Genomic DNA, 26,445 nt, shown 5'->3' on the forward strand with positions numbered 1-26,445 from the left:
TGGCAAGTCCCTCATTGCAAGATGACAGCTGGGACAGCTTGTTCAGTGTCACTTACATTCAGTCCCTCTTACCTAGCACAATAAATGGCAGTTGGCAAATGAACATGAAAATACTGATACTCAGAGCCAGAAAACCTATTCCAACGCTGGCCAGCATCTGCTTGGGCCCTTCCCACGTCCACTCCCAGTGGTTTCTGCCAGCTTTAAGGGACCAAGTTAGTCGTGATATAATTTAAACCATTTCACAGAATGTGAAACCGGGGAAGCAACAGGTTCTGGCGAGGAGGTCTCTCTTCACAGGGGCCCCTGTCCTCCGGAGCCCAAGGGGGAAGGCAAGAGGGAAGCGGTGAGCCCTCAGATGCCTTGCCAGGATGCAAAGCGCTGGGGCAGCAGCAGCGGGGTTGCGGGGCTGCCGGGCAGACGTGCGGCCCCGCGTCCTCCCCGCATTGCGCCAGCAGCGAACGGCAACGGCTGAACCCGCAGGCCCGCTCCCCACCCCCGGGCCACTTGCGGGAGATGCGGGCGGGTGCGGAGCACCCCTAACTCTGCCTGAGCGCTATAGAGCCTCGCAGTGCCGAGCAGTGCCGTGAGTGCCCCGGGACGAGGGAGCAGCGCAGCCCGCGCGCCCCGACCGGCCCCTCAGGGCCCCTTCCCCGGTCGCGGCGGACGACAATTCCCAGCATGCCCGGCGCGCGGGCTGACGCAGCCCGCCGGCGGGGCTCGGCCAATGGGAGGGCGCGGCGGGCGGCGGGCGGGGCGGGCCGCGCAGGCGGGGCGGAGGGGTCGGCGGCAGCGGCGGCGGCGGGAAGGGTGTCCCGGGGCTCGGCGGCGGGGACGATGCCGGTCCATTCCCGGGAGAAGAAGGAGAACAACCACGATGAGATGGAGGTGGACTATGGGGAGAACGAGGGCAGCAGCTCGGAGGAGGAGGAGACCGAGAGCTCGTCCGTGTCTGAGGAGGGGGACAGCTCAGGTACAGCGGCCGCCCGTCGGGCAGCGCCCCTGAGGGGGAGTCGCGGCGGTTCCTCCAGCGCCCGGTGCGCTGCCGCGGCAGAGACCGATCCCGCCCCCTGGCTCCTGTGGCTACCGGTGCCCACCCCCGCCGTGACCCCGCCCCCCCGGCACTCCGGGCCGGCCCAGCCCAGCCCAGCCCAGCCGTGCTCTGGGTCCGCTGCCCCTCTTGGCCGCCGGCTGGAGGGGAGGGGCGCGGCGGGGCGCACGGGCACGGAAGCCCCTTAAGCCCCTAGATGCTGCCCCCGGTGCCGGCTGGCACCGCGCTCGGCGGGCCCGACCGCCCCGTGTACGTGCCGTGCGTTGTGCCCTGGTGGGCTTGAGTGCATGGCCCGCAGCGGGGGGTGCTCGCCGAGGTCTTCAGTTAAGGGCTGATGTGCGTACATGCATGCACACATACGTGTACATGCACGAGCACGAAATACAGACATACACGAGTGTATGTATATATGTATAAATATATACGTGTGCATTTCATCGTATGCAAAATCGTACATGTCAATTACGTGTCTCTGGGGGAACATTGGAAGCCCTGTCAGTAGCACTGGCCTCTTGCAAAGCATTTCAACCTCTATTCTGTTGAAGTTCCCTTCCTTTTTTCATAGCTTCCTCTGAACTGTAGAGTTTTAATATTAATAGGTGAATTCCAGCTTTTAAAGGATTACTTTTTTTCTGAGCTCAATTTCTGCTGCGATAGAAGAAGGTTATTATCTGTTTAAGCTTCCCTTGTCATTACAAATGGTAAATTATGAAATGGTCACTTACTGGGAAATGTACTGATCATCAGATGGATACGTTGCTGCTCTGGAATCACCAGGGCTCCCTAAGTAAGTAACCTCCATAAGAAGGATCTTTGTCAGTAGGAGGGCTAGCTGGAAAACTGTAGCTGTGTTCAGTGCTGGCTCTGGTCCTGGTGTGTTCCATGTGGACTCGTGGATCTTGCCCTTGTCTGGGTTATGCATGTGCTAGCAAGGCCTTGGAGCCCTGCAGGTGTCTACCACAGAGACAGCCAAGATGATTATGCAGAAGTTGAGTGAAGACTCTAGTAGTGCTAGGAAAGTGTGGCTGCTGTGCTAGGAGTGGCCTTAGACCTTGATCTGAGTTAATATTCACTTTGCACCAGAGTTGATCCCCCCACCAGAGGCCTTGGTTAATCCACAAATCCAGGTAATCTGCCCATGGTTTATACAGAGCTTCCTGGGTTGTTGTTGTTTTGTTTCTTTTTCCTCTTCCCCTTTTTCTCCCCTGCACCTCCATGCCTTTAATCTGGCAAGTTTTACTGATTGAATCTCATGAAGCAAGTTAGGCTGCTGGTCCCCACTGCTGTTTACTTGGATCAAATTGCTGGCTGCCCACTGTCCTGCATCTCCTTTTTACCCACCCTCCCTGGTATGCTGTAGTTCCTGTCCCCTTACTTGCACTGTCTTCAATGCTTGTTGGGCCTTGGTCTGCTAAACTGTCAGAAAAATTACCAATTAAAAAGGTAGCTAGTGAAAATGTCTAGTGAAATGTAGCTAGGGAATAGTCTGATACATACATGGGAGGTACTAGGGACCGTGTAAACCAGTGGCTAGATAGACTGCAGACCAATAGCAGCTCGAGTCATAAATTGCAGTTTTGTGAGAATATATGAATGCCTCCAGCCTAAATCAGTTAATGAGGCCCCACTTATACGCTTTTGTGAATTTGGGACTGACTCATGTGGGGTTAGTCAAGAGGTCTCCTGGAGCATGGAGTTCTTTAGTTCTGGGCTGTTCTCTCATCTGAGGAAGGATCTTTTTTCTCTTGTGTAGTGCAGTGCTGCACAGGAAATTTCTTCACTCAGTGAATTGTGGACCACATCCAGGTATGGGCTTGGAAGTGTCAGCAAAATTGTTATAGGGGTTTTATTTATGTCTGTTCTCACAACTGATTTGGCAAAATAAGAATAGAGAATAAATAGTTCTTAGTAGATAGTACTAAGGCCCCTACATCTCCAAAGTAGTCAGGGTTTATTTCAGATTAGGTAGCCTGAACTGAGTGTTTGGTTGGAAGCTGCCTGAAGGATAAGTTAATTGTTTCAAACCCTTGTGTTCTCCCCAGATGTGGGAACACATTTGATAAGTGCCTGGAATGGAGCTTTGGGTTTAATGTGGTAGGAAAAGAACTTGGTTTGTATTCACCAAAACTGCTGCAAACTGACACAGTTGTGTGATAAACTGGAGCAGTCATGGGACTCAATTCAAAGCTATGCTGTACTGAAACTCGAATGCACACACAGCTTCTATAAACAGTTGGGCTGTTAGAGGAGACTGGATTGATACAATTGTATATCTGCTACCAAGGAAAACTGACAGTCTTTACTTACGGTTGTTTTCTGATTCTACTGAAAAACAAGGCCAGAAAAATAGGATTAAACTGTCTTGGGTTGTTTTGATGAAACTTAAACTAGGCAGTGTATGTGTGTGCTGGTGGTTATGCTGGAAGAAAGGTGAACTTGAGTGAGTGTACTGTGGCAAGCAGCTGGAGATAATAACGTTTTAAGTTGGAAAAGCATATCTGATTGTGTCCTTGTTTGCACAGCAACCTACCCTGTTTCCTTCAGATGTGACTTACGAAAGTGTGCTTCAGTTCTTTTATTATCAGAATTGTATATGGACTAAAAAGTGAATACTCTATTTTGGATAAGAAATTACTGGAGACAGCACTTCCCTCCTGAACATGACTATTTTTCAAGAACTTCTGATATATGAAGTTTGTTACATCTTTCAGGGGAAAACAAAGAGTAAAGGCAGAATATGCAAGTTTAATGGGCAGTAGATGGGTGAGACACTGGGTTGTGAAGGACTCTTTGATGAGGTCCAGGGGCAGCACTGTAGCACTGCTTGCTTAGCCCATCTTAGCCTTCCAGTTTTTATTGTAGCTAGATGCCACCTGGGTATGCCTTTTCTTCATCTGTTATTCTAGCTAATCTGTATGTCTAAAAAAAAATAAATGCATTTGCTATGTGAGAAAGAGAGCTTGGTGTAACAGATGTAAACCTAACTCTTTCTCTCCTCCAACTCCCTCACGCTGGTGGAGAGAATTGTCACTTAGTTCCAGCTTGAAAGTTTGTTCTTTTTGTAGTTGTGCCGATTGACATTTTTAAAGAAAACTTTGAAGTTTACATGTCCTCAAAGACACATAGGTTGGTTTTTATTGAAGGCAAATAACTGTTGTCTTAACCACATCTTGGTTTCTTCTGGGATTAGGACGGAGGAAGGATGAATTGTGGTTTGAGTATAGTCTGTGAATGTTTCTTTTAAAACAATACAAGAAGCTCGCCAGATAATTTCTGTTGCGTTCCACAGAGAAATGCTTTTAAGGGAGTACTTAAAAAGTGATGATTACAGGAAATTATATGCTTGTCTCCGTGTCTTGACAAATATGGACGTACTCCATGGAAGTATATTGCTCCTACAGACATAAGATGATTAGCACTGCAAGAAATAAATCTTAATTAAAATTAATAATAACAAGAAAAAAAAAATATTTTGAAGGAAAGGATTTTTTGTTCAATTTGTCATTTGCTTTACTTGTATTCAGCCTTTTTTTTTTTTCTTTTTGCTTCAGTAGATGCCTGAGAAGTTGCAGCTAGAAGCATAACTTGCCCTTGAGAGCTGGCACTGTTTCTATCCTGTTCCTTTTGATTCTATGTAGTTAGTATAGGGTTTTTCATTGCCAAGGTTGGGAATAGCATATTAGGGATGAATAAAAAAGCCACAAGTTATGCTTACCATACCAAATGAGAATTTGGCCATTTTTAGAGCACTTTATATAGGCCACAGCTTATTAAAAAAGCTATTTTAGGTGCTGTTACATTGTAAGTACTGTGAGTTTTTTTGTCTTCAAACCAGGCTGTCCTAGTTACTGAGTTGGACTGCTTGAATATAGTAGGAAAGAATGACCATGATTTTGAAAGTGTTTAAAAATACCCTAAATACTTTGTACAGTATGAAACTTTATGGGAAATCTGAAGTGTTGAGAAAGGATAGGCCTATTAGCAAGTGTTTTGTTATGAAATGTGGAATCTTCCACCTCCAGTGATGTAAGGTTTCAACTGGAAAGCCATGGGATTTTATCCTAAAACATCTTACTTTTTCAGTACTGCATATTCCTTAATCTGTATGCTGTTTAAGGCCATGAGGAAAAAGTTCTGTAAGTAGGGAACTAAAGATATTTCAGGACTTGGAACATCTTCATAGTTTTATGAATCTTAATGGAGACAGAATAAAGGTGAAACAATTGAAGAATGACTTAGCACATGAACTGCCATTCAGTGTGAATGACAGGTAGATGCAGACTTCTAGATAGAAAGTCAAAGACTTCTGAGTATATACATAGCTGAGGGAGACTGGAGAGATATATGTGTTATTTCAGGGTCTACAGAAGAGTCAGCAGTGCCCTCATATGCCAACACATAGTTTCCTTGCAACGCAAGTTTAAAATGTAAAATGCAGTCCCCTTCCCCTCCAACAGTGGGTGTCGCACTGATCCTCAGCCAGGATTCCAGTTCTAATTTCTCTTCTTTCGTTTTTAGTCCCTAAACATACACAAACAATAAAGTAAGTGTTAAATTAAGGAAAAGCTTCTGAGTGAATTCCTTACTAAAACATAGAACAAAAAGCATAGCTGAACACATCTGAAATGTTTTTGAGTTTGAGAATAAAGTGGGAGAACTATTGGTATCCCAGTGTTTGTTGTTGCCAGCCTTTACAGGGAAGTGCCTTCAAATTTTAAAGAAGCTTTATATTTATAGCACATAAATGCTTTAGACATCTTTGAGTTGCATGATTGCCACATTCCTTAAACCTGACCAAGCTGAAAGTTGCCCAGTCAGTTTTGGCTTGAGTGTTAAATCAGACAGCCAAATAAAACTTTGGTCTTTAATCTGATGTTCAGCCTTATTCTGGGATTCAGGATCTGCCTTACTTTGAAAACAATATTTTAAAATAAAATAGTATCTCTCAACAGCCTGATGCTCTCTTCCCCTGTGATCCCCAGTGTGCTAAGTATTCAGTGTATTCTTTTGAAGATGTTTTTAAATTTGCTCACGCTGCTTTCAAGTACTTCAGTTTTCACCATGTTTTAAAACTTAGTACATACTGTCCTTTTTGCTTGTATTAACTGTAATGTGACAAAAGGCAGTACGTCTTTGACTTGGACTCATAGGTACCATTGTAGTACAGATTAATACCGCTCCACTGCCCACTAGTTTTCATATCTAGGCAGAGAGCGCTGGTGTAGATTTTTTTTCTTAAAGGCTTGTGATGATTTCAGGAAGAAACTATGTGCAGGAAACTTCATGTGTTCAGAATGGAAGATCTGAGTTAATCAGATCCTCCAAAGTAGCTATGCTGACTCCTTTCACCTCATCATCTTTGCAAATCGCCATACTCTTTTGCAAAGCAGTAAGGATGAAAGCTTGCATGCTGCTTTCTGTAGTTGGTGTAGAAGACAGGGTAAAGCAGTTAGATGTGTCTGTTGGAAGTGTGAGTGAGGGAGAAGCAAAAGGCTCAGAGGTGTTTATGGTCTAGAAGAGTGAGTCCAGGCTCTCTCTCTCCTTGGTTCAGGTTACTACTTTGCCTTTTCATAAGGAGTTAGGATTTTTCTTAACAGAGTAGCTGCTTAGATGGATAAGGCCTCCTCCCTTATCTCCAACACCTGGCCTATTTGCAGCAGTTCAGCCCCACTTCCTGACTGCATGTCCATGCCTTCTTTTGCATGTCTTCCAGAGGTTGATAATTAGTCAGTTCTGCCTGACCTGTAGAGAGCTAGCTCCTGGAGATACTGCTGCTATAAAGCACTTTCAGCACTTAACTTCTTCTTCTGGGAAGGGTGGGAAAGAGTCAAGAATTTTGTAGCTCAGTTTTTCTGTTTGCTAGTCGAAGAAAAGGCAGTGGAAGTAAAAACTGATGTTTAGTAACATCAAATGTCTCTATGGCAACTGGCAACATTTCTTGCCAAAAAGGGGGCATTTATTATACTTCAGTTATGTTAACTAGGTAAATTAAGAAAAAAAATCAGAAATATACTTTAAAAGAAAAACTGTGGAAAGAGTTCAATGTTACTACTCTTGCTGCATAAAAGCATGTAAAATCAAGCTTCTGCAGAATTCTAGCCTTTGTAGGTTAACAAGTATTTAATTAGAAATGCAGTAATTTTAAATGGACATTAAGAAGAAGTACATATACTTCTACATTAATATTTTAGCTTCAAAGAACTCTCCTAATTGAACGGGGTGAAGCCTGTTTTCAAAAACATGTTACTTTTTTTTTTTTTTTTTTTTAATGGATATTAATGAAACATAACCTTAAATTTCTTATGACAAATGTAGCATTGAACAGTGCTTGCTTTCCAGGGATTGCTTTTGCTCATACTAACCCAGGGTACACTTGAATTTTCAGTGGTAGCTAATAACTCTTCATGCTTATTGAGGCCTTTTCTTCTGCTTCATGAATTCTTAGGTACACTTTGTATTACCATGAACTCCAGCCTCTTAAGTCTTAGAATGATGTTGTTTCCTGTTTTGAGAAAGGGGTTTCTTCTAGAGTTAGATCTAAGCTTCTTACTTTGTAGTTTGTATGGCAAATGATTTCTCATATACTGCTATAAGATAAAAATAATACTAATATAATGGATAATCTGTTCATGGCTAAAATTCAGGCTTTCTTCAAATTCATTAGAAACATAATATCCAGTTCATTTGATGATATGTTGGATTGTTCAAAATAAATAACCTTTTTTTTTATTCTTAGAAATGGATGATGAGGACTGTGAAAGAAGAAGAATGGAGTGTTTAGATGAAATGTCCAATCTTGAAAAGCAATTTACAGACCTTAAAGATCAGTAAGTATTTTAATGTTTTAAGTGCTTCATTGGAGGAGCCATTCCATGGGAGTATCATGTGCATCTGGTGTTTCTTGTCTTTCATGTATGTGGATGCTACTTTTGGAGAATAATAAGGTTTGGGAGTTCAGAAATTATTTGCAGGCAGTTGCTCCAGAATTTCATTTATTTATTTAAATTCTAGTTTTGAAGTGTTGTTGCATCAAAATTCTTAGAAGAACCAAGGAATTGTGATTTTAGGAAAATTTGTATTTTTATTTATTTACTCAAGATCCTTCTCATCATTTTATATATGTGGGACAGACTCAAGCACTCTCTTTGTTAAGTAGAAAATCAGAGTTTGTTTTTGCAGGGTATCATAGCACATTTTATAACTGATAGCAATGAAAATTTTTTGTGGTAACTGCAAACCAGACACCAATGCTAGAAAAAATGAAAATACCGTTACCTCCTCTCTGCCTGTACTTTGCTGTAATATCTACATGAGTTTGCTTTAAAATAAAATACTTTTTTTATTTATTTATATTATTTTAAGACTTTACAAAGAAAGGTTAAGCCAAGTGGATGCAAAGCTACAAGAGGTCATAGCTGGAAAAGCACCTGAATATTTAGAGCCATTGGCAGCTTTACAAGAAAATATGCAAATCCGAACCAAGGTGGCAGGTAGGCATGTAAAATGAGTATTGTTGTTTCAACAGTATAAACTTGCTCTGCATTTTAAGGTCTTTTTTTTTTTTTTTGTCTTTAGAATAGTTAAAGAACGAGAGGAAATGGCTGCATCAGGGAGATTTAAACTGGATAATAGAAACTCTTTACAGAAAGAGTGGTTGGACAGTGGAACAGGCTGTCCAGGGAGGTGGGGAGTCACCATCCCCAGAAGCATTTAAAAGAATTTAGGTTGTGGATTTAGGTTGTGGTTGAACTTGATGATCTTCAAGGTCCCTTCCAACCATGATGATTCTATGATTCTATGACTGTTTTAAAAGTTAGAAATACTGTGGCATGGTTTGAAATGTAAAATATTTTTTGAATAAAAAAATGAATGGGTTGCTTATCTTGTTGCAGAAGTTGCCTGATAACATCACACTAAAAATACATCTCTTTTTTCATTTAATGGCTGGCTGTTTTTGTGTAGTAAACACAAAATTACTGAATTAAAACCAATAACTGTTAGTCAGAAGATTTGGGATTAAGTCTATATGCTGGCCACTGTTGAAATGAAGAGATATGTAGGTGCTATCTCATGAAGTGCTTGCCAGATCATAGAACCATAGGGGGTTGGAAGTGACTTCTGAAGATCATCAAGTCCAACCCCCCTATTGTGTTTTTCCTGCTCTTCTAATCTATTTCTGTTCTACTCTTCTGCTCCCATCCTCCTGTTCCATCTGGGGCAAGATGAAAACTCTTGTTTTATCTAAGCTGCATTTTAATTATTAAAACTAATGTTTGGAAAGGCTTTTATGCTCATAGAAGCAGGCAAGACATTTTATATTCTGGGCTACTACCATGTATTCCGATGGAACGGTGCTATTATAGGAAGAAAAAGTTTTGTACTTCAGTATTGTAAATTCTTTTTATGTTATAGCTTGGATCCTTTGGGAGTAACTCAGCTGTCTAAGGGTTACCTAGCACAGGCTGTCAGAAAGCCAAAAGTCACCATCTCTCCAGACAGAGAAGCTGTGCCAGAATCTTTTCTAGGGAATTCAGCAGAAGCATGGTGCAGACAGATTGAAAAATGGCAAACCTGCTTATACTTTTCGTAACACTAGTCCTACTTAAGTGCTACTCAGTATGTCTTCATTGGTAATTTTGTCTTCAGGCTATGAAGAGAATTTGAAATCTTTTGTTCTGTTGCATTTCTCTCTCTCCTGGTCTTCTTCATAATGCTTTTCCTCAGCTGGTGACCCAGAATTTCTGGGATGTAAGATCTTAACCCAAATTTATTTGACTAGTCCCAAGTAGCCCACTTAGGCTTCACAGAAGGTTTGCAGGTGAACTTGCAGAAAGTTTGATATGAAAGCGATCTTAATCCAGGCTTTTGATTTTCAGTTTAAAATGTAGCTGGCTGGCTGTGATTTCATGTAGGAGGGTATTAGACAGGAAGAATATTACAGATTCTCCTGATTTGTCTTAAGCAGTGCTGAAGATCCATGCTTCCACATAAAAAGAGCCCAGGGCAAAAACTACAATGTTTCTTTGAAGCTGAAACTAGAAATCAGGATTGGTGTTGTTGTTTTGTTTTGTTTTTTCCCTTTTATCCTTAAATGAATGAGACTGATAAAATGATCCCAGACAAAGCAGGGAACTGCAGAATAGGCTTATGTGCTCTGAGTGCTTGAGAGTCTTGACAGAAGTGGGTAGTGGCAGGACTTGAGCTCCAGCACATAACCCTTAAGGACCTACTTTTACCTACGAGAGGGAAGGAAGTGGTGGGGAAAAAAAAAAGCTAAACTTTGTTTGGCTAAACTATGGATATAATTGCATCTGTGGTAGAAAAGAAACTCATGTTCCTCTGCTCTCAGAGGGGCTGAGCACTGCTCACACAAAATTGGATCTTAACTAGTTCAGCAATTCAGAAATACAGCCATTTCTTCTAGAAGTATTCATACCTACTCAATATCAGACAAATAAACAGTGATAATAAATTGGTAGACCTAGATATGTCAGTTGCCATAAATATATTAAAAAAGCCAGCATAACATGCTGATGTAGGAAAAGAACATGTTGAATTCTAGATCAAAAGTGACTTCACAGTGGAAAGATGATTGACACAATACTTTGTGGTTTGTTTTTCAGAGGAATTGCCAGTAACAGTGTTGTTCCTCTTGTACTGTATTAATTTATAGTAACTGAATTACAAGGAAAGTTGGTTTTGTGAGTACTTCATGGGTTTGAAAACTGAGGACATCCAGGATAATTTGGTCAGAAATGTGAAATAGACCTATTTTGTAAAGTTAGCATGACTGCTGGTGTAATTTATTGAATAATGGGGGGAAAAGTTAAAATCATTTTTCTTTGGGTGATCAGAATTAAGAAATGACTTGTTCTTAGTTTCACTCTGTAAAGCAGCCAGCCACTCTAAGTTCCTAATGTATTATACCTGAATTTTACAGCATGTATATGTTTTGGGACTTGCAGGCAATCTTAAAAGATAATTCTGAATTCAGGTATTAGCTAAATAAAGTAATATTGCTGTAATTTGATTACAGGAATCTATAGAGAACTTTGTCTGGAATCTGTGAAGAACAAATACGAGTGTGAAATTCAAGCCTCTCGACAGCATTGTGAGGTTGTGCCAGCTATTTTACATCTATAGCTAATCTCATCTAACTTTGTGTGTCATGTTTTCCAAGTTCAGCACATGTTTTGATTATTGCTGTTATGTGCTATTTGAATGCAATTGCCTTGTAATGTTTAAGGCCATGTAAGTGTTATTCAAAGCATGTAAAAATTAGTTTTATATTAGTTTGGCTTTGCATATAAGTATAGCTAAGGTTTCTTATTTTTCATTAACAGGTTCTTATTAGTAGATTTCCACATGATTTTTTTTACCTTTGTTATAAAAAGATTACCAAGAACAGTAGCTAAAATGTCTGACATAATTTTAGAAAAAAAGCACCTTACGTTTTAATAATAACAACAACAACAACGATAATAAAAATAATAATGTATTTTTAAGATGCCCTGGACAGCTAGTGGTAGAGTTGTTATTTCAAAAGCAGTTTCAGAAAATGTAACATACAGAATTAGATACTGTAATACATACAGAAAATGTATTTCTTCCTGTAACATAAACGTGCCTGTTTAAGCATTTAGGTACTGGATACTATAGTACAGATACTCAAGTATGTGTATGTCCAGTGCTGTAACATAGCTGCTTAGATCCTGAGGTTTGGATCAGAGTACTCCTCAGCCCCCTATTGCAGTTGATAAAAGGTGTTTTCTTCAGAGGGGTTCACCATATTCCTGAAGTCCATACTACTGTACCAATAATGCAAGAATGTGTGTGCGTACTTTAAAAACAACTCCATTATCTTGATGCCTTGGAAAAGAGCAAGGTATAATGAAGGACTGCTTTTTAGTGACTGTCTTCACTAGTGTGAATACTCCTGAGGTTAGACAGAATCCTGTAAGACTTGCAGGGTTTCTCATCCATCATTGAATTATTTGTTTTGGCTATATATTATATCCACTCTTCAAGGTGGTCCTTGTCTCTTGCTTTGGTATTATGTTTCTGAAACCTTCAGAATTCAAATGTTCACCATGCAATAATGGTCTCTCACGGGAAAAACTCTTCAAAGCCAGCAGTGCTGCTTGTAGAATAACTGTTCCACTGAAATGTAACCATTCAGCAAGAATGTATTCTGAGGCCTGTAACAGCTTTTCATACCTTTTTTGTCACCAACTGCTTGAATAAAAACATATGTCTAAACAAAAAGCCTATTTCATTTTAAAACTGAATTTTAGAATGGTCTCTGAACAGATAAAACTCAGTTGGCATTTCAGGCATATGGAAGAGGCTTCTGGCTTTTCAGTTCAACTGAGAAATTTTTTAATAATTAGATACTGAAAAATATATGAAAGGACATCTTTGGAATGTAAATACTTTGTATCTTAAACATTACAGCCATTTAGTGGAACAGGGTTCTTTGTTTTCATCTATTCCTCAACTGTTTTTCTTCACTCCAGCATATGATCTTGAACACGAGTAAAGGTATGTTAACTGTGGAATTTAGTGTGCTGTGCTATGGGCAGGAGCAGTTGAGGTGCAGACATCTGCTGGTTGGACTGCAACTTCTGGCAGAGACATGGTAACAAGTAGCTAGATGAAGCGACTTGTGCTGCTTAAGATGTTTTTTTCAGTGAGGAAGTCCAAGCATTCTGTTTTCCATAGTTGATAAAGATGTTTTTCAGTGAAAATGAACTTGAAAATTTATCAGTCAGGTGTATTTCATATTTGTATAGGAAATGTGCAAGCTTATGAAAGAACAGTAAATTATTCCTTAAGGCTTGGAAGTCAGGTTAATTCCAAGTTAATGGTTTAGAGAGTTTAGTGTTTTTTGATGCTGCCTTTAAAGGGTAACTGATCTATATATAGATACTGTGCAATTTTGATACCAGTCATGGTGGACTGTATTTGAGAAGAGTTTACTACAAAGTTTATTTTCTTGTTCTGAAACACTTAGAGATGGAAGAGAGTATGGGCTGCACAAAATGCTGTAGAAAGTTCACATCAGAGTGTGTTTTTGTTTGTTTTTGTATATACAAAGTGCTAATGATACACCTAACATCAAAGGCATTGTTTTGATCTGTGTGGCTGAGAAAGTGCCTTTTAAAAGGACAAGCTAGCTAACTTTTCTAAAGCAGTACTTTAAAAGTGTTTCTCACAGCTTTAAGGTAGACAATTTTGCTTTCATAACTATCTCAATTATTTTATGTGCTGAATAAATTATTTCTTCTGTGGGAAGGTATTTTTCAGATCTATGAAAATAGATAGTTATAAATACTGTGGTAATAGATGATAATTCTCTATAAATGACTGCAGGTTTATTAATACTGGAGGCAGCTTAATAACAAGCTTTCCTTGAAAAACATTAGCTTTTCTGATCTAAAATGAAAGCTGGTGTAGAGACTGCTACTTTACAGTTATTGATTGTGAATAAATTTTTGCTATCTAGAAGGAAAATACTCTATTTCTGTCAAAATACAAACACTTATTCTGGACATCTAGCTGCATGCTTTTATATACTGAGTTATTCTTGGTACTGATAATTGATAGCTGTATTTACATTTATGAGCATGCTGTCTTTAGGAGCTAGGATCTCATGCTAAGAAAATGGAGAGAGGGAAATGTCATATGCTATGGGTTTGGAAAATTTTTCATCTAAAGCCACTCAACTTCCTTCTGCTGAGGCTTTAAATTGTTGTCATGTATTTAGGTGATAGAGATTAGTAATGTAAAAATGTGTAATGTCTTGCTTTTTAGAGTGAAAAACTTCTGTTGTATGATACTGTACAAAGTGAACTAGAAGAGAAGATAAGAAGACTTGAAGAAGACAGGCATAGCATTGACATTACCTCAGGTAGATAGAAATTCAAAGTTGTTGGGGTTTTTTTGTTTGTTTTGTAGTTTGTGTGGGTTTTTTGTTTGTTTGTTTGTTTAAAATCTTCTGGTAGCTACTGATTAGTTGACTCTACACATATGAGGTGTGGTGAGTTTCAGGTTGTCCAGTAGAGTGCTATTCAGCTGTAGACTTTAGGCAGGGCGTTCAATTTAAGCTTAAAACAAATTTTGGTCTGGTAGTTGTCGGCTTGTGTGTTTTGAGAGTATTAATCTATGACTACATAATCATGTAACACTTTCATTCTGTTTCAAAACAGTGTCTCACCAGAAACTGTGTTGTTTTTCATTTTTGTACAATGTTTTTTGCTGTAAAGTGAGCTAAACATGTAAATGTTTCTGATTCATAGCAAGTTCTTCCTATGTCTTTTCAGAATTATGGAATGATGAGCTACAGTCCAGGAAGAAAAGAAAGGATCCGTTTAGTCCAGATAAGAAGAAACCTGTTGTTGTATCAGATATCCTTTTACTGAAATAATTTTTTATAGTATTTACTGTTTTACAGTTAGTCTTATGACATATGTCGTTAATAACAAGTTGAATTGATAATTCATTCTCAAAATTGATTTTTGCCTGGCTGATGTTATTCTAATTCAGATTAGAGAAGCCATATTGACACATCCTATTCTCTTATCTAACTACTAGTTTCATATAGAGAATATTTCAAATTTTAATTTTTTTAACTCTTCAAAAAATACAGCTACCAGGCAAAACCAGAAAAAGTTAGGCATTGTGTTGGCAAAATGTCCCTTGACTTGTGTAACTTGTGTATAGCTTTGCTTCTCATACTGGGACACCGTTACCTCAATGTATTATTTCCTAACAGTTCCATAGACTTTAGGACCCTCTTGGATTGAAAGTTTAAAATTCCAATAATAGAGACAATTGGTGGGGAGGGGTTTGTGCTTTTGGGATTCCTGTTGACAAACATGCAGTGCAGCTGAAAGTTTTTAAGGTGTAACACCTGAAAGACAGTATAATCTTTTTGCAGAGAAAGGAGATGCCTTTGCAAACTAAATGGTCTCTCTACTCTTGCTCCCAGCCTAACATTTTTATAGGATAGAGATGTGATGGCTTAGGAGTTGCCAGAATCATGGAGACTACCTAAAAGAGACCAGCTTCTAAGTATTGACATAACATGGTATAAAGACCAGTTTTTCTTGCCAGTCCACTGAAAAGTTTTGTAATGTTAGGAGAAGGTGAAAATTAAGAGGTTTCTGAAAAAACTGTCATCATTGGGACACCCTCCTTCAGGATGGTTGATTTACTGGAACCCATCCCCGATTTCTAAAGTGTGATTTCTAAAGTGTACTTCTAGTTAGTTTAATTCAAAGATGCTTTTATTTTTGCTGAGCTTTCACTTTACATAGGTGTTCTTTGTGTGAAAGGTTGGCAGAACAGAGCTATTCATATCTTTCTACAAACATTAGAATATTTTTATTGTTACTGCTTAAAAACATTTTCCCTAACTTTTCTACGCCCCTATATAGTTTATATGCTACAAGACCTTGATATACTTGAAGACTGGACAACAATAAGGAAGGTAAGATGAAAGGATGAATGCCAGTGGCAGTGTGTTTTGGTTTTGTTCTTGGCTAGTCCTTTTGCCTCTTAAATAGATGTGTTTCTTACATGATCAAAACTCTTGAAAAGATGTTTATTTCCTCGATAGTCAGCTAATCACTGCAGTTCAAGCTATGTTATTAATACTTTTTCTGATTCAACTCAAACCATGCAGAGGAATCTAATAAAGTGGTGGAAGAGGGTATGTCTAAAATAGGTGGTCCATAATTTTCCATGATAAAGTCAGCGTAAAGCCTGTGTCAAGAGGATCTGCTTTCCTATAGTGCAGTGTAATTGGGTATAAACTATCATAGGATAGTTTGATAGGATTTTTTAAAAAATGAAGATTATTTAATATATATAATATAGTATATTTTCACATAATAAATAGTTTATTTTATGAAGATTTCTATGCTTTAACCTCTCCTTATACCATTAAAAATGTAAAGTAATATGTGTCCTTTTCCCAGATTATAAGAGAAGCAGGGTTTTCAGGAACAGAAATTTGTTTGACCAATAGATGTATTTGAAAAAGTAAATCCAGCTCTTAAGCGCAGAGTGCCTTTTTCACATCTTTTTGTATTGTTAAAGTAGCTGTAATGCAGTTCAGAAAATTTCCCCAAGTACCCTAGTGCTTCCCAGCTTATGGAATAGTTCATTATGCAAATTCAAAAATTTGGTGGGAAACAGCTTTAAGTCCGTTTCCATCCTGCCTTATACTTGTACGTATTTATTGAATGTCCTGGTTTGAGCCAGGATGAAGCCAATTTTCTTTTTACAGATTTTTTTTTTTCTTCAGTCAACTGTCTTTGAAGCGCACACTTGCTGAAAGTAGCAGTAAGTTTTCCAGCTGGTGACCTGATAACACCTGAATTGTTGTTATTGGTTTAATTGCCGATGCTGAGTCAAACCATGATAATAATCAAGGAGTAAAATGTGATGCCTACTTGCCAGAATTTTCCTGTTGCATCAAAGGAACAGACACAAAATAGCTTTCCTTCAGTTTCTTTCCTGTAGGGTAACATGATTTTAAACAATAGCAACAAACCCAGAATATACCAGGGATCTTGCCTTTCCAGAAATAATTTTAAAAAACAAGCAAGCAAGCAACCAATGAACCCACCCCAAAAAACTCTTAGAAGGGTTTTTTTAAGTCTTCTTTAATACAACATGTGATCTAGAGTTTGTATGAGAGAAAATGTTTGAGCTTATGAGTATAACATATAAATCAAGAGTAGGTTGTTCATACAGGGTTTTGTTTTTCAGAATGAGACAGTGTAATTTAGTATTTTTTTATAGAATTACATAACAGCCATTTAGAGGGATTAATTTAGGAAATGTCTTGAGTTATTTGAAATCAAAACTTACTAAAGGAGGTGATTTTCTTTTAATCCTCAAAATGCTTTTCTATTTACTTACTGAGTCACCACTGAACACACTTTTATTTTAGATTTGTTCTCATTTTAGTTTTTGCATGTAAAAGCAAGTATACAGAGCTATACTGCATGTAACTTCACAGTTAAAGCTGGCAATTAAGAAAAAAAGAAAAAATGCTTGCTGACTGACTTAATTTTCTTTTGTGTTTCAAGGCAATGGCTACACTGGGGCCACACAGAGTAAAGCCAGAACGTAAGTAAACATTGTCTGGTTTCACAAGACAGAACTTGCTGTGTGCAGCAATGCAAAAGGCACATGGTATTTATTTTAGCCTAGGTGTAGTGATGGAGGATGGGGTGAGGTAGCTGGAAGGTCTGGCTTTTGTCTTTCTCACATGCTGGTACTTGTAGCTCAATTGCCAATGCTTGTGTTAATAATTCCCAATTAATATTGAGAAGCTGTGCCAATATTTACACAAGATGAGGCAGGAAACTGAGAGCATCTGGACCTTAGGAGTTCATTCTAAAGGATGCTCACATTCACTGCAGGCTACAACCCTGAAAAGGCAGAGCTATGGGAAAGGAGTGGTAACTCATATTTGGCACCGAGGTGAGAAGCACATTAATGCTAGGTAAAATGAAATGCTTGGAGGTGGTGAGTAAGGAGGAAAAGGGAGAGGAGGCAAGCAGATGATATATTTCTTTAGTGATGTATTACTACTTGCATGGTAATATGCTGATGAAGAGGTTTCAAGTTTTGCTGTTGGAAGTCTTCTCTATACCACATTACTTGATTTGTGAAAATTCATATCACAGATATGAAGGTTATGTGGAAGATAGCCTCTATCTGCAAATGGAAGTGAAACTTAATTGATCTGACTGGGAACAAAAAAGTATCTGGCTTCCAATATTTTGCGTTCTTGCAATTATGGAGAGAGGATACTTTTAATAATGGAAAAAATATATGTTCATTATAAATAACATGATTGAAGTGTATAAGAACACCTACCTGACTTCTGCCAAGTCAATATTAAATGACTTTTTGTGATCATTTTAGCACCTGTCAAATTAGAAAAGCATCTACATAGTGCTAGATCGGAAGAAGGAAGACTCTATTATGATGGAGAGTGGTATGGACGTGGACAGACAATATGCATTGATAAGAAAGATGAATGTCCTACAAGGTAAAGATTATTCAGTTTCTGCAGCTCTGTACATTCATGTTAAGCAATAGATAGGATGATGGCATTCAAGAATAAAGCTTATTTGAAAATACAGCCAACTCAGTAACATTTATTATTTCATCTTGGAAGACAGGCATTATCCAGGAAAGTTGAGTGCTGAACTTCTGAGAGGCTAGTTAAGGTTGGACTTCACTGAAGGTAACGAGATGATTGTCAAGTTAGGATCTCACATTTTAAACTCTTACTAGTTTCTGAATGGCCTTTCAGTAAGTTTTTTTTAGTATCTTGCTCTTTGATTGCTTTGAGAATTTGATCTGTTGGCCCACTCAAAAATTCTTTATTATGGAAAAACACTATACCACTAAAGATAAGTGGGTTTTTTTTCAGTTAATTAATGCTCTGAAAGAAAAGAATTGGAACTCTTTATGATACTTTCTTCTCTTAACAAAGGTTCTACCTGGGAACAGTCTAAATATTACAGTGTGAATTTGGTTTAGTGTTTAATATATCTATATGTATTTTCTCTGTATGGATAATATTTGTAAATCATAGAGTCATAGAATGGTTTGGGTTGGAAGGGACCTTAAACATCATCTAGTTCCAACCCCCCTGGATGGGCAGGGACACCTCCCACTAGACCAGGTTGCTCCAACCTGTCCTTGAACACTTCAGGGGGAGGGGGCAACCTGTTCCAGTGCCTCACCACCCTCACACTAAAGAATTTCTTATTAATATCTCATCTAAATCTACCTTCGTCCAGTTTAAAACCATTACCCCCTGTTGTATCACTGCAAACCCTTATAAAAAGCCCTTTGCCAGCTTTCCTGTAGGCCCCCTTCAGGTACTGGAATGCTGCTATAAGGCCTCTCATTAAATTCTAAAAGGTGTGTAAATTTAAAATTAAATGTATATCTTACCTTCTACTGAATGGGCCAAATCAATCTAAGCAGTGTTGACTGACACAGGGAAAATTAACTTGAACTCCATACAGCATTGTAAAACTGACTGTTTCTTTTCTTCCCTGTGTATAGTGAAAGGGAAGAAATTTTGGTGGATTTATTGTTTGTCCAGGGCTGAAACAGGAAGGTATTTTAGTAAGCTATATCTTCTTTCTGAAATTAAAAAAAGTCTGAATTAGTGTAGCGGAACACAGCATTTATATTGGAAAAAATAGTCTTAGTATTTGGTGTCTGACAAAAGCCAAAAGCTAATGCAGTAACAGGGCAAGCAGACAGTGGAACTTTCCCAGTTTTTAAGGATTTCAGCAACTTTTAAGGCTGCAGAGTTTCTTGGAGGGAGTTTTGTCACACTCAGTGTGTGATAGATCTTTCTTCCATTAACTGCTTTAATCTCTAGTTCTGAGCGCTTTTTTGTCATCAATTTCTACTTTATTTTTTTTCTAGGTGTATGGGGAGGAGGGTTGTGTTCACTGTTTGTATTATGGTGTATTAAGGTTTACCACAAGGAGTATAAAAGCAGGGTTCATGTAAGAATGATTCCGTAAATCAGGCTTTGGCTGTATTTCTTATGGTCTTGGTATGGCTAGCAGCTGAATACTTTTTCTGCTTTAAATCTCAAGCTTCAATCTGTTAACTTTTTTCCAAATGCTGTGTATTCAAAAGTAATTTCTGGATATGGTTTCCAACAGATCTGTTCTTTACTGTGGGTAATCTACTGTTGTGTTTTCTGTGGGTGACAATTGCTCTTTTAAGCAATTAAAATATAGATAATAATATATAAGGTTTCTAAATTTTTCTTGTTTTTCTTCTCCTGACCTCTCTTTCCTCATTTTCTGTAGTGCCATAATTACAACAATTAACCATGATGAAGTTTGGTTTAAAAGACCAGATGGAAGCAAGTCCAAGCTATATATTTCTCAGCTACAGAAAGGAAAATATTCAATAAAGCACAACCACAACTGACCCTTGCTAACCAGATACGAAACAAGTGGTATTGCCATAATTGATGTGCCATGGGGTGAAAGCTGTATTTAAGTGTTTTGTATTCTGTATAAATTTACAGCAGTATCTCATGTGTATTTGTAGTGCTGTATGTAAACTTCATGTGGATGGCCTTCAGAAACCTGAGGATGTTAAATCATGTTGACAGACATTTTACCTCTAAATTTGGTCCAGTGCCTAAGATATGAAGTATACTCTCTTCCATTACAATTGCTCTGAACTCTCATATTTGTAAAATAAAAAAAATAAAATAACAATAATTAAAAGATTCATTTTTTTCCATTAGTGACCAGTTGGCGTGATAAAAATGATAAGCATGATTACCAGCAACTCACTTCATTTTCAGTGAATATGTCATGCTTCTCTTGTGGATGTAAATTTAGCTTGTTCAGCAGTTGCTTCTGAATAGATTGTAACACACGTGAGCATTCTTTTATCCAAAGTGGACCGATTTATTAAAATTATTGCCCTCTACAGCTCTGGTAGTGCTGACTGTGTTATCTTTTGTAAGGTTTACTGTATCGCTTGAACTGACACAAAGCCAATATTTTGAGCTACACTTTTTGAGGAGCGCTTCTTTAGTTTAGGAACCTATTATATAGTAAATAAATAGTTGATGATTTATTTTTCATCTTCACCATATTGCCAGCAAAATTTATGCATAAAGTAGTCGCTCCGACCTGAGTTCCGTGTAGCCCAAGAAGAACAACTGTGGGGGTGGTTATGTAAATACTGTTGCATGCTCTGCTTGTTTGGTCCACATTTGTATGAAATAGTATTAATCTTTTTCTCAAAAGGAATATATTTCCCCAGAAATCATATATCTGGGAAAATGACACTGACTTTTCCCCCAAACACGATTTTCCAGATTTCTGAACCCTACTTCATCTTATCATACGTCAGAATTATTTCATGCAGCTTAGAAAGCTGAATTTCTCTTCAATCTTACTGTTTAAGCCACGGAGAAAATGATTGATGTGCTTGGAGCATCTAGAATGATAGATGGGATTGCTGAAGAATTATTAATGCGTTGGTTATGTGCACTTTAATCTCCACTTATGATGATTCTTCTTGGAGAAAGAAAGCATCCATTTGCTTTAAATGATCACAACAAATAAGTATTTTTATTGTAACATATAAATGTTTTATTCCGGTATTCGTTGTCTTTTCTAGTGCAGGGTGGTACCTACTTTCCAACTGCCAAATGAGTTTCAGTTGAGTGATGCTTTTCTACAATTGTATGACATTATTAATCAAATGTACATAAAGTATCAATGGACATGTTAGCTTTTAATAATATGAACTGTATGTATACAGTTGTTTGATAAACTTTTTGTAATAAAATATTCGTATTTTTTAACTTAGTGTATTAATAAATGATCTGTGGTAGTGGACATCTTTTTATGTTGTTTTGCTCTTTGGTTTTCTCGTCTTGTTGAACTTGCTGGTACACCAAAAGCTAAGGGGAAATCTATTTAAGTTTTCAGAATGCCTAGATTTTTTTTAAGACCTTTGACTTGCACTCTTTTTATTTCAAGTTTTGAGAGTTTGTATGTATAGATTTGGGGTTTTTTGTGTTTATTATTTTTTTTCTTTAATGTTTTATGGTAGCATTATTCTGCACTGTTTATATATCAAATGTAAGCTGTGTTAAGAATCTCTTAGCTACTGATGTGCTTGAAATAATTTGTATTTAGGGAATGCTGGGCACCCTAAACTGCTTCTGCAGTTCACCCCTTTCCTCTTTTCTCTCCTGTGTTCTGCACCTCTCTACCTGCAATTGATTATTTATAAAGCTTTTTCTAAACAGATCTCCTTGGGTACAGAACTTTGCTTTGTGCAGCACTGCAGTTTGGACTGACACTTGGTAAGTGTGGCTTCTTTATTCAGAGTAATCATTCATATCAACCCGAGAGGTAATGAGTGTAGCAGTATTGGTTAGTGATCAAACAACTTGGATCTACCTGTTCCATTACTGTTAGTCCAGGAAACTGAGTTATGGATTTCATTTTTACATGTAGTTACTTCTGTGTATTGTCTCTAAATTGGAAAGATATGGATTTGATGTATGGACCCCTTGGCTGGATGGTCTTACTCTTAGAGTAGTGGTCAACAGATCGATAACCAAATGGAGACCAGTGATGAGTGGTGTTTCTCAAGGGTTGGTACTGGAACCAGTGCTGTTTAACATCTTTGTCAGAGACGTCGACAATGGAATTCAGTGCACCCTGGGCAGGTTTACTGATGACACCAAACTGTGTGGTGTGGTTGGTGATCTGGAGAAACAGGAAGTCATCCAGAGCAACCTTGACAGGCTTGAGAGGTGGGCCTCTGCAAACCTCAAGAAGTTCAGCAAAGCAAAGTGCAAGGTCGGGGCAATCCTAAGGACAAATAAAGGTTGGGCAGAGAGTGTATTGAAAACAGCCCTGAGGAGAAGCACTCGGGGGTGCTGGTTGATGAGAAGCTCCCCATGAGCTGGCAATGCACCTGAAGCCCAGAAAGCCAGCCGTGTCCTGGGCTGCGTCCAAAGAAGCGTGGCCAGCAGGTCAAGGGAGGTGATTCTCCCCCTCCATTCTTGAGGGATTCCACCTGGAATACTGTGTCCAGTTCTGGAGCCCCCATCACAGGAAGAACATGGAACTCTTGCAGTGAGTCCAGAGGAGGGACACGAAGACCATCTGAAGGCTGGAGCACCTCTCCTATGAAGACAGGCTGAGAGAGTTGGAATTGTTCAGCCTGGAGAAGAGAAGGCTCCAGGAAAACCCTGTAGCAGCCTTCTAGTACCTGAAGGAGGCCCACAGGAAAACCAGGGGGGCTCTTTTAACAAGGGCATGTAGTGAGAGGACAAGGGGTAATGGTTTTAGACTGGAAGAGGGTAGACTTAGGTTAGATATTACGAGGAATATATAATGCAATATAGTATCTATATATTATACATTACGTAACTAATATATATATATTCTAATATATAGAATAGATATTGCAAAGGTCCCTTCCAGGCCAAACCATTCTATGATTCTATCTGGAAAGATATGAGGTTGTTTGTTCTTAATAATTGGTTGTTTCATGCCTAGACAATTCATATTTGGTAAATGCTATCTATCTTTTAAATATTTTATTAGTTAATGGTTTACTTGCTCCATCATAAAATGTAAGAGGTGTCTTCAGCAGATTTTAGTCCTTTGAAGTACAGATGTTTTTAGCCTGTTACCCATCTGTTTTATCTTTTACAGTGCTAGAGTAAAGCTTGTCAAGCCTCGATAGCATTGTTTTAACCTACGAATAGGATTAAGATCTATAATGTGCTGAAATGAAAAAGATGTTTGTCTTATTACTTATTCTTTGAGATACAATATGTGAAAAGGGAAGTAAATTTAAGAGTAACAGGCATTAAGTGACAAAAATAACTTTCTGTACGTGTATAGAAAAGGCTTCTATATTCAGTAGCTGTGTTTCAGAGGAGATGCAGAGCAACCTGATCTGTTCATCTTTCCCATAATGAAGTTATCTGGTATATTTAGTTGAAATGCGGTTGATTCAACCGGACAATTTCTGTCGTGTGGAATTTAGCTTAGATATCTTGCAACAAGCAGCTCTTAAACTTTCTAAATGCACTTGGATTTGGGCACTCTGTTGTGCTGTGTTCTTTTGGGGTTTTTTTAATGTGTTTTTTTGTTTGCTGTTTTTTGTTTGTTGTTTTTATTTATTTATTTCGAAATTGTAAAAGTTGGCTATTTATAGTCCATGGAGTACCTTGGTTTGTATATGTAAGCCAAGATCTGTCTAACTCACCACCCCCATCAAGTGACAACCAATGATTAAGTACTAAAATTTTCACTCATTTTGAAACTTGTTCTGTCTTTGTCCAAAAGGTTTAGTTTGCTCTGGGTGAGGTTTGTTTGTTTTGTTGTTTTTTTTTTTCTTTGGAGTGGAAAGAAAAAAAGTTTTGGTTTTCACCGAAACAGAGAAGTACTAACACTACTCCCAGTTTTGCAGAGAAGTTCTTCAACTATTACTGAGGAAAGAGCTGCTTTTTTTTTTTTTTTTTTTTTTAACCTTTCTTTGAGGACAAGAGGAAGGTAGGGAGAAAATGTCTTCAGTAGACTTTGCATTTAAATTGCTAAAATCTTCAATGCTTTTATTTGTGTCAGGTTTGTTGGAGCCTTTCGCTGTTCCCCCTGGTAGCTAAATGGAACATGTTAGGTTTCTGCATATGACAGCTCTGTTCAAACACCCTTTTCCAAGTGGCCAAATCTGTTGTTCTAAAGGCTCTTGATTGTTCCTAGGAAAGTTTTTTACAAGGCTCTTCTTGGTCAGGGGCATGGTTGCTATTGGAGTTAAGACCAAGTGGCGAGTATTTCACCTTGAGTACCTAAGGTACCTTAGGGGTCTGACAGGATGCTCTGGGTGATGTGCACTTGCAGGTAGCAGCGTAACTGCTCGGTGTCTGGAAATACTTCAGTGTTTCTGCAGCATATGTGTAGGTCAGCTGCACGGTACATCTGCAGTAAATCAGCGTGGGATTTGCAGTCTATGATTTAATCAAAAGCACAGCATGTATTCAGTAAGCCTGATATTTCCTGGAAATGCCAGCCTAACTGTACTTGCATGGCATTGTGTCTGCTTTTATTTCTCTGTATGGAAAATCTGGTCTTGATGGAACAGATGTGACTTTCAACATTAAAGACTCATTTCTGTTTTTTCTGGAACAGCCAGACTGGAAAGCCAAAAAGTGATGTGCTGAGCTGACTCCTGTTTCAGCGTACTGGCTGCTGTAGACCTCATTTCTGGAAATCTAACTTTGCCAGATGTTGTATGAAGAGTTTGAATGCTGTAGCTGAGCTGAGAGGTTTGCTAGCACGCAGAGGATGTGAAGTTAGGCGTGATGGTGAATGCAGTGTTGAAGAAATTCCAGCTCCAGAATAAAAAATGGAGGGTTAAATGGAATAAATGAAGTGATTAAGTGTACGTCAAACACAAGCATTTAAAAAAAATAAATTGAAGATGACTAACTTAGCTCTAGTTACCCTGGACATTGACAGAGGCAACTTCTGATAGGAAAAAATACTGTAGGATTTTGTAAGGATTGTTTCTCATGGCAATGGGCTCAAAAAAAGGCTTTGTAGGCAAACTATATTTGGCATTTCCAAGCTTTAAAAATGCCAATATTACTCTTCCAATATGGTTTGTATGTATGAAAGAATATAAATGTATAGGACTTGGGTCACTTAGCGAGGCAGTAATCTCAGAATTCTCTTAAATCTGTTTTCAGATGATTTAATTACAGATGTGACTTATTGTAAGATCTGACTTGCTAAATTTTTTAAACATCTGGGTTATTTTTCTGAAGACAGTAATTTCTTTGACCAATGTGAAAATACAGAAAGCAGTCAAGGTGATTAGCAATAATGCAACTTTATATATATATTTAAAAAAAATTTTTTTTTTTTTTTCTTTTAGCATGTCAATTCAATAGGAAAGTACCGACATCCCCATTGTCTCCATGAGCGGAAGCAAACTGGAATAGGGCAACACAAACGAAAATAAGCTGCATTATTGCTCTGAACAGAGCACTATTAGTGGATCCTCCTTTTTGTATTAGTAAAATCAGTCTGAATCAGTTGGCAGGAGTGGGAACGAAATCTGCCTTCCCTCTATGGACTTGAAGCTTGTGGTGGAGGTACTTTTGTGCCTGTGTTCTGGAGACCCATGATGCTAAACGCCTGCAGGTGGCAGTAAATTTATGCTGAAGTTACTTAATAGTAGTTATAGAATGTTCCGTATGGATCCTGTTAGGTTTTTTTTCACTGGGTTTCTTTTAGTTGTAGCAGTACTACGACTGTTTTTAATCCTAATGCATACTAATTAAAGGATATTTGGAAAGAACAGAGAGTACCTGGAGTTCTAAAGGAAGATTATTTTGCTACTGTATCGTGAAAGAAAAATTCTATGTAAAAGCTTAGGAAGGAACAGAAATGGATTAGATACTTTGTAGTTGCTATGGAAACAAAATATGTAATTAAACAAATACATTTTAACTCTTACACTGATGAAAGAACTTGAGAAAGGTTGGCCAATAAATGAGTGTTTTATACTGCAACACCAAGACAAGAAATAAACAGGGTTCAGGTTTATTTTCTAATGCAATTATCACCTGCTGCTTTTTTTGTGCTTGGTTAACTAAAACCAAAACCATTTTGTTTCCTAAAGTGAATCTATAAAAAAGAATGTCAGTGATAATAAGTAATGCAGCAAGGACTTGCACCAATATTGTTGCCAATTCATAACACTAGTATTATATTATATTGTTGATATAATGACATGGATACAAATCTTAAGGACAAGCTTTCTTGGGGAAAAAA

At 38.3% G+C, this 26,445-nt stretch overlaps 1 protein-coding gene across 2 annotated transcripts; it reads left to right on the top strand.

The window, feature by feature from the left end:
* The first annotated feature begins 774 nt into the window (after window positions 1–774).
* Window positions 775–21,477, top strand: BRMS1L (BRMS1 like transcriptional repressor). 2 transcript variants are annotated; one of them, XM_051621850.1, is made up of 10 exons: window positions 775–973; window positions 7,788–7,878; window positions 8,414–8,541; window positions 11,088–11,167; window positions 13,865–13,961; window positions 14,374–14,457; window positions 15,478–15,542; window positions 17,152–17,191; window positions 17,996–18,122; window positions 19,921–21,477. In XM_051621850.1, exons 1-10 carry the CDS (start codon window positions 838–840, stop codon window positions 20,042–20,044), a joined length of 972 nt encoding a protein of 323 aa, XP_051477810.1. In that variant the 5' UTR covers window positions 775–837; the 3' UTR covers window positions 20,045–21,477. The 2 variants fall into 2 exon arrangements, with proteins under 2 accessions (XP_051477810.1, XP_051477811.1); XM_051621851.1 differs by lacking the exon at window positions 775–973 and adding an exon at window positions 2,686–2,857.
* Window positions 21,478–26,445: the final 4,968 nt, after the last annotated feature.

This window comes from Apus apus, chromosome 5 (assembly GCF_020740795.1).
Source record: "Apus apus isolate bApuApu2 chromosome 5, bApuApu2.pri.cur, whole genome shotgun sequence".
Classification (NCBI taxonomy): domain Eukaryota; kingdom Metazoa; phylum Chordata; class Aves; order Apodiformes; family Apodidae; genus Apus; species Apus apus.

Bases quoted from the DNA above. Each gene is read 5' to 3' on its own strand.
- BRMS1L (XM_051621850.1), top strand. From the start codon at position 838: ATGCCGGTCCATTCCCGGGAGAAGAAGGAGAACAACCACGATGAGATG. The intron at 13,962-14,373 runs GTAGATAGAAAT...ATGTCTTTTCAG, and splicing joins TAGCATTGACATTACCTCAG to AATTATGGAATGATGAGCTA. The intron at 15,543-17,151 runs GTAAGATGAAAG...TTGTGTTTCAAG, and splicing joins ACTGGACAACAATAAGGAAG to GCAATGGCTACACTGGGGCC.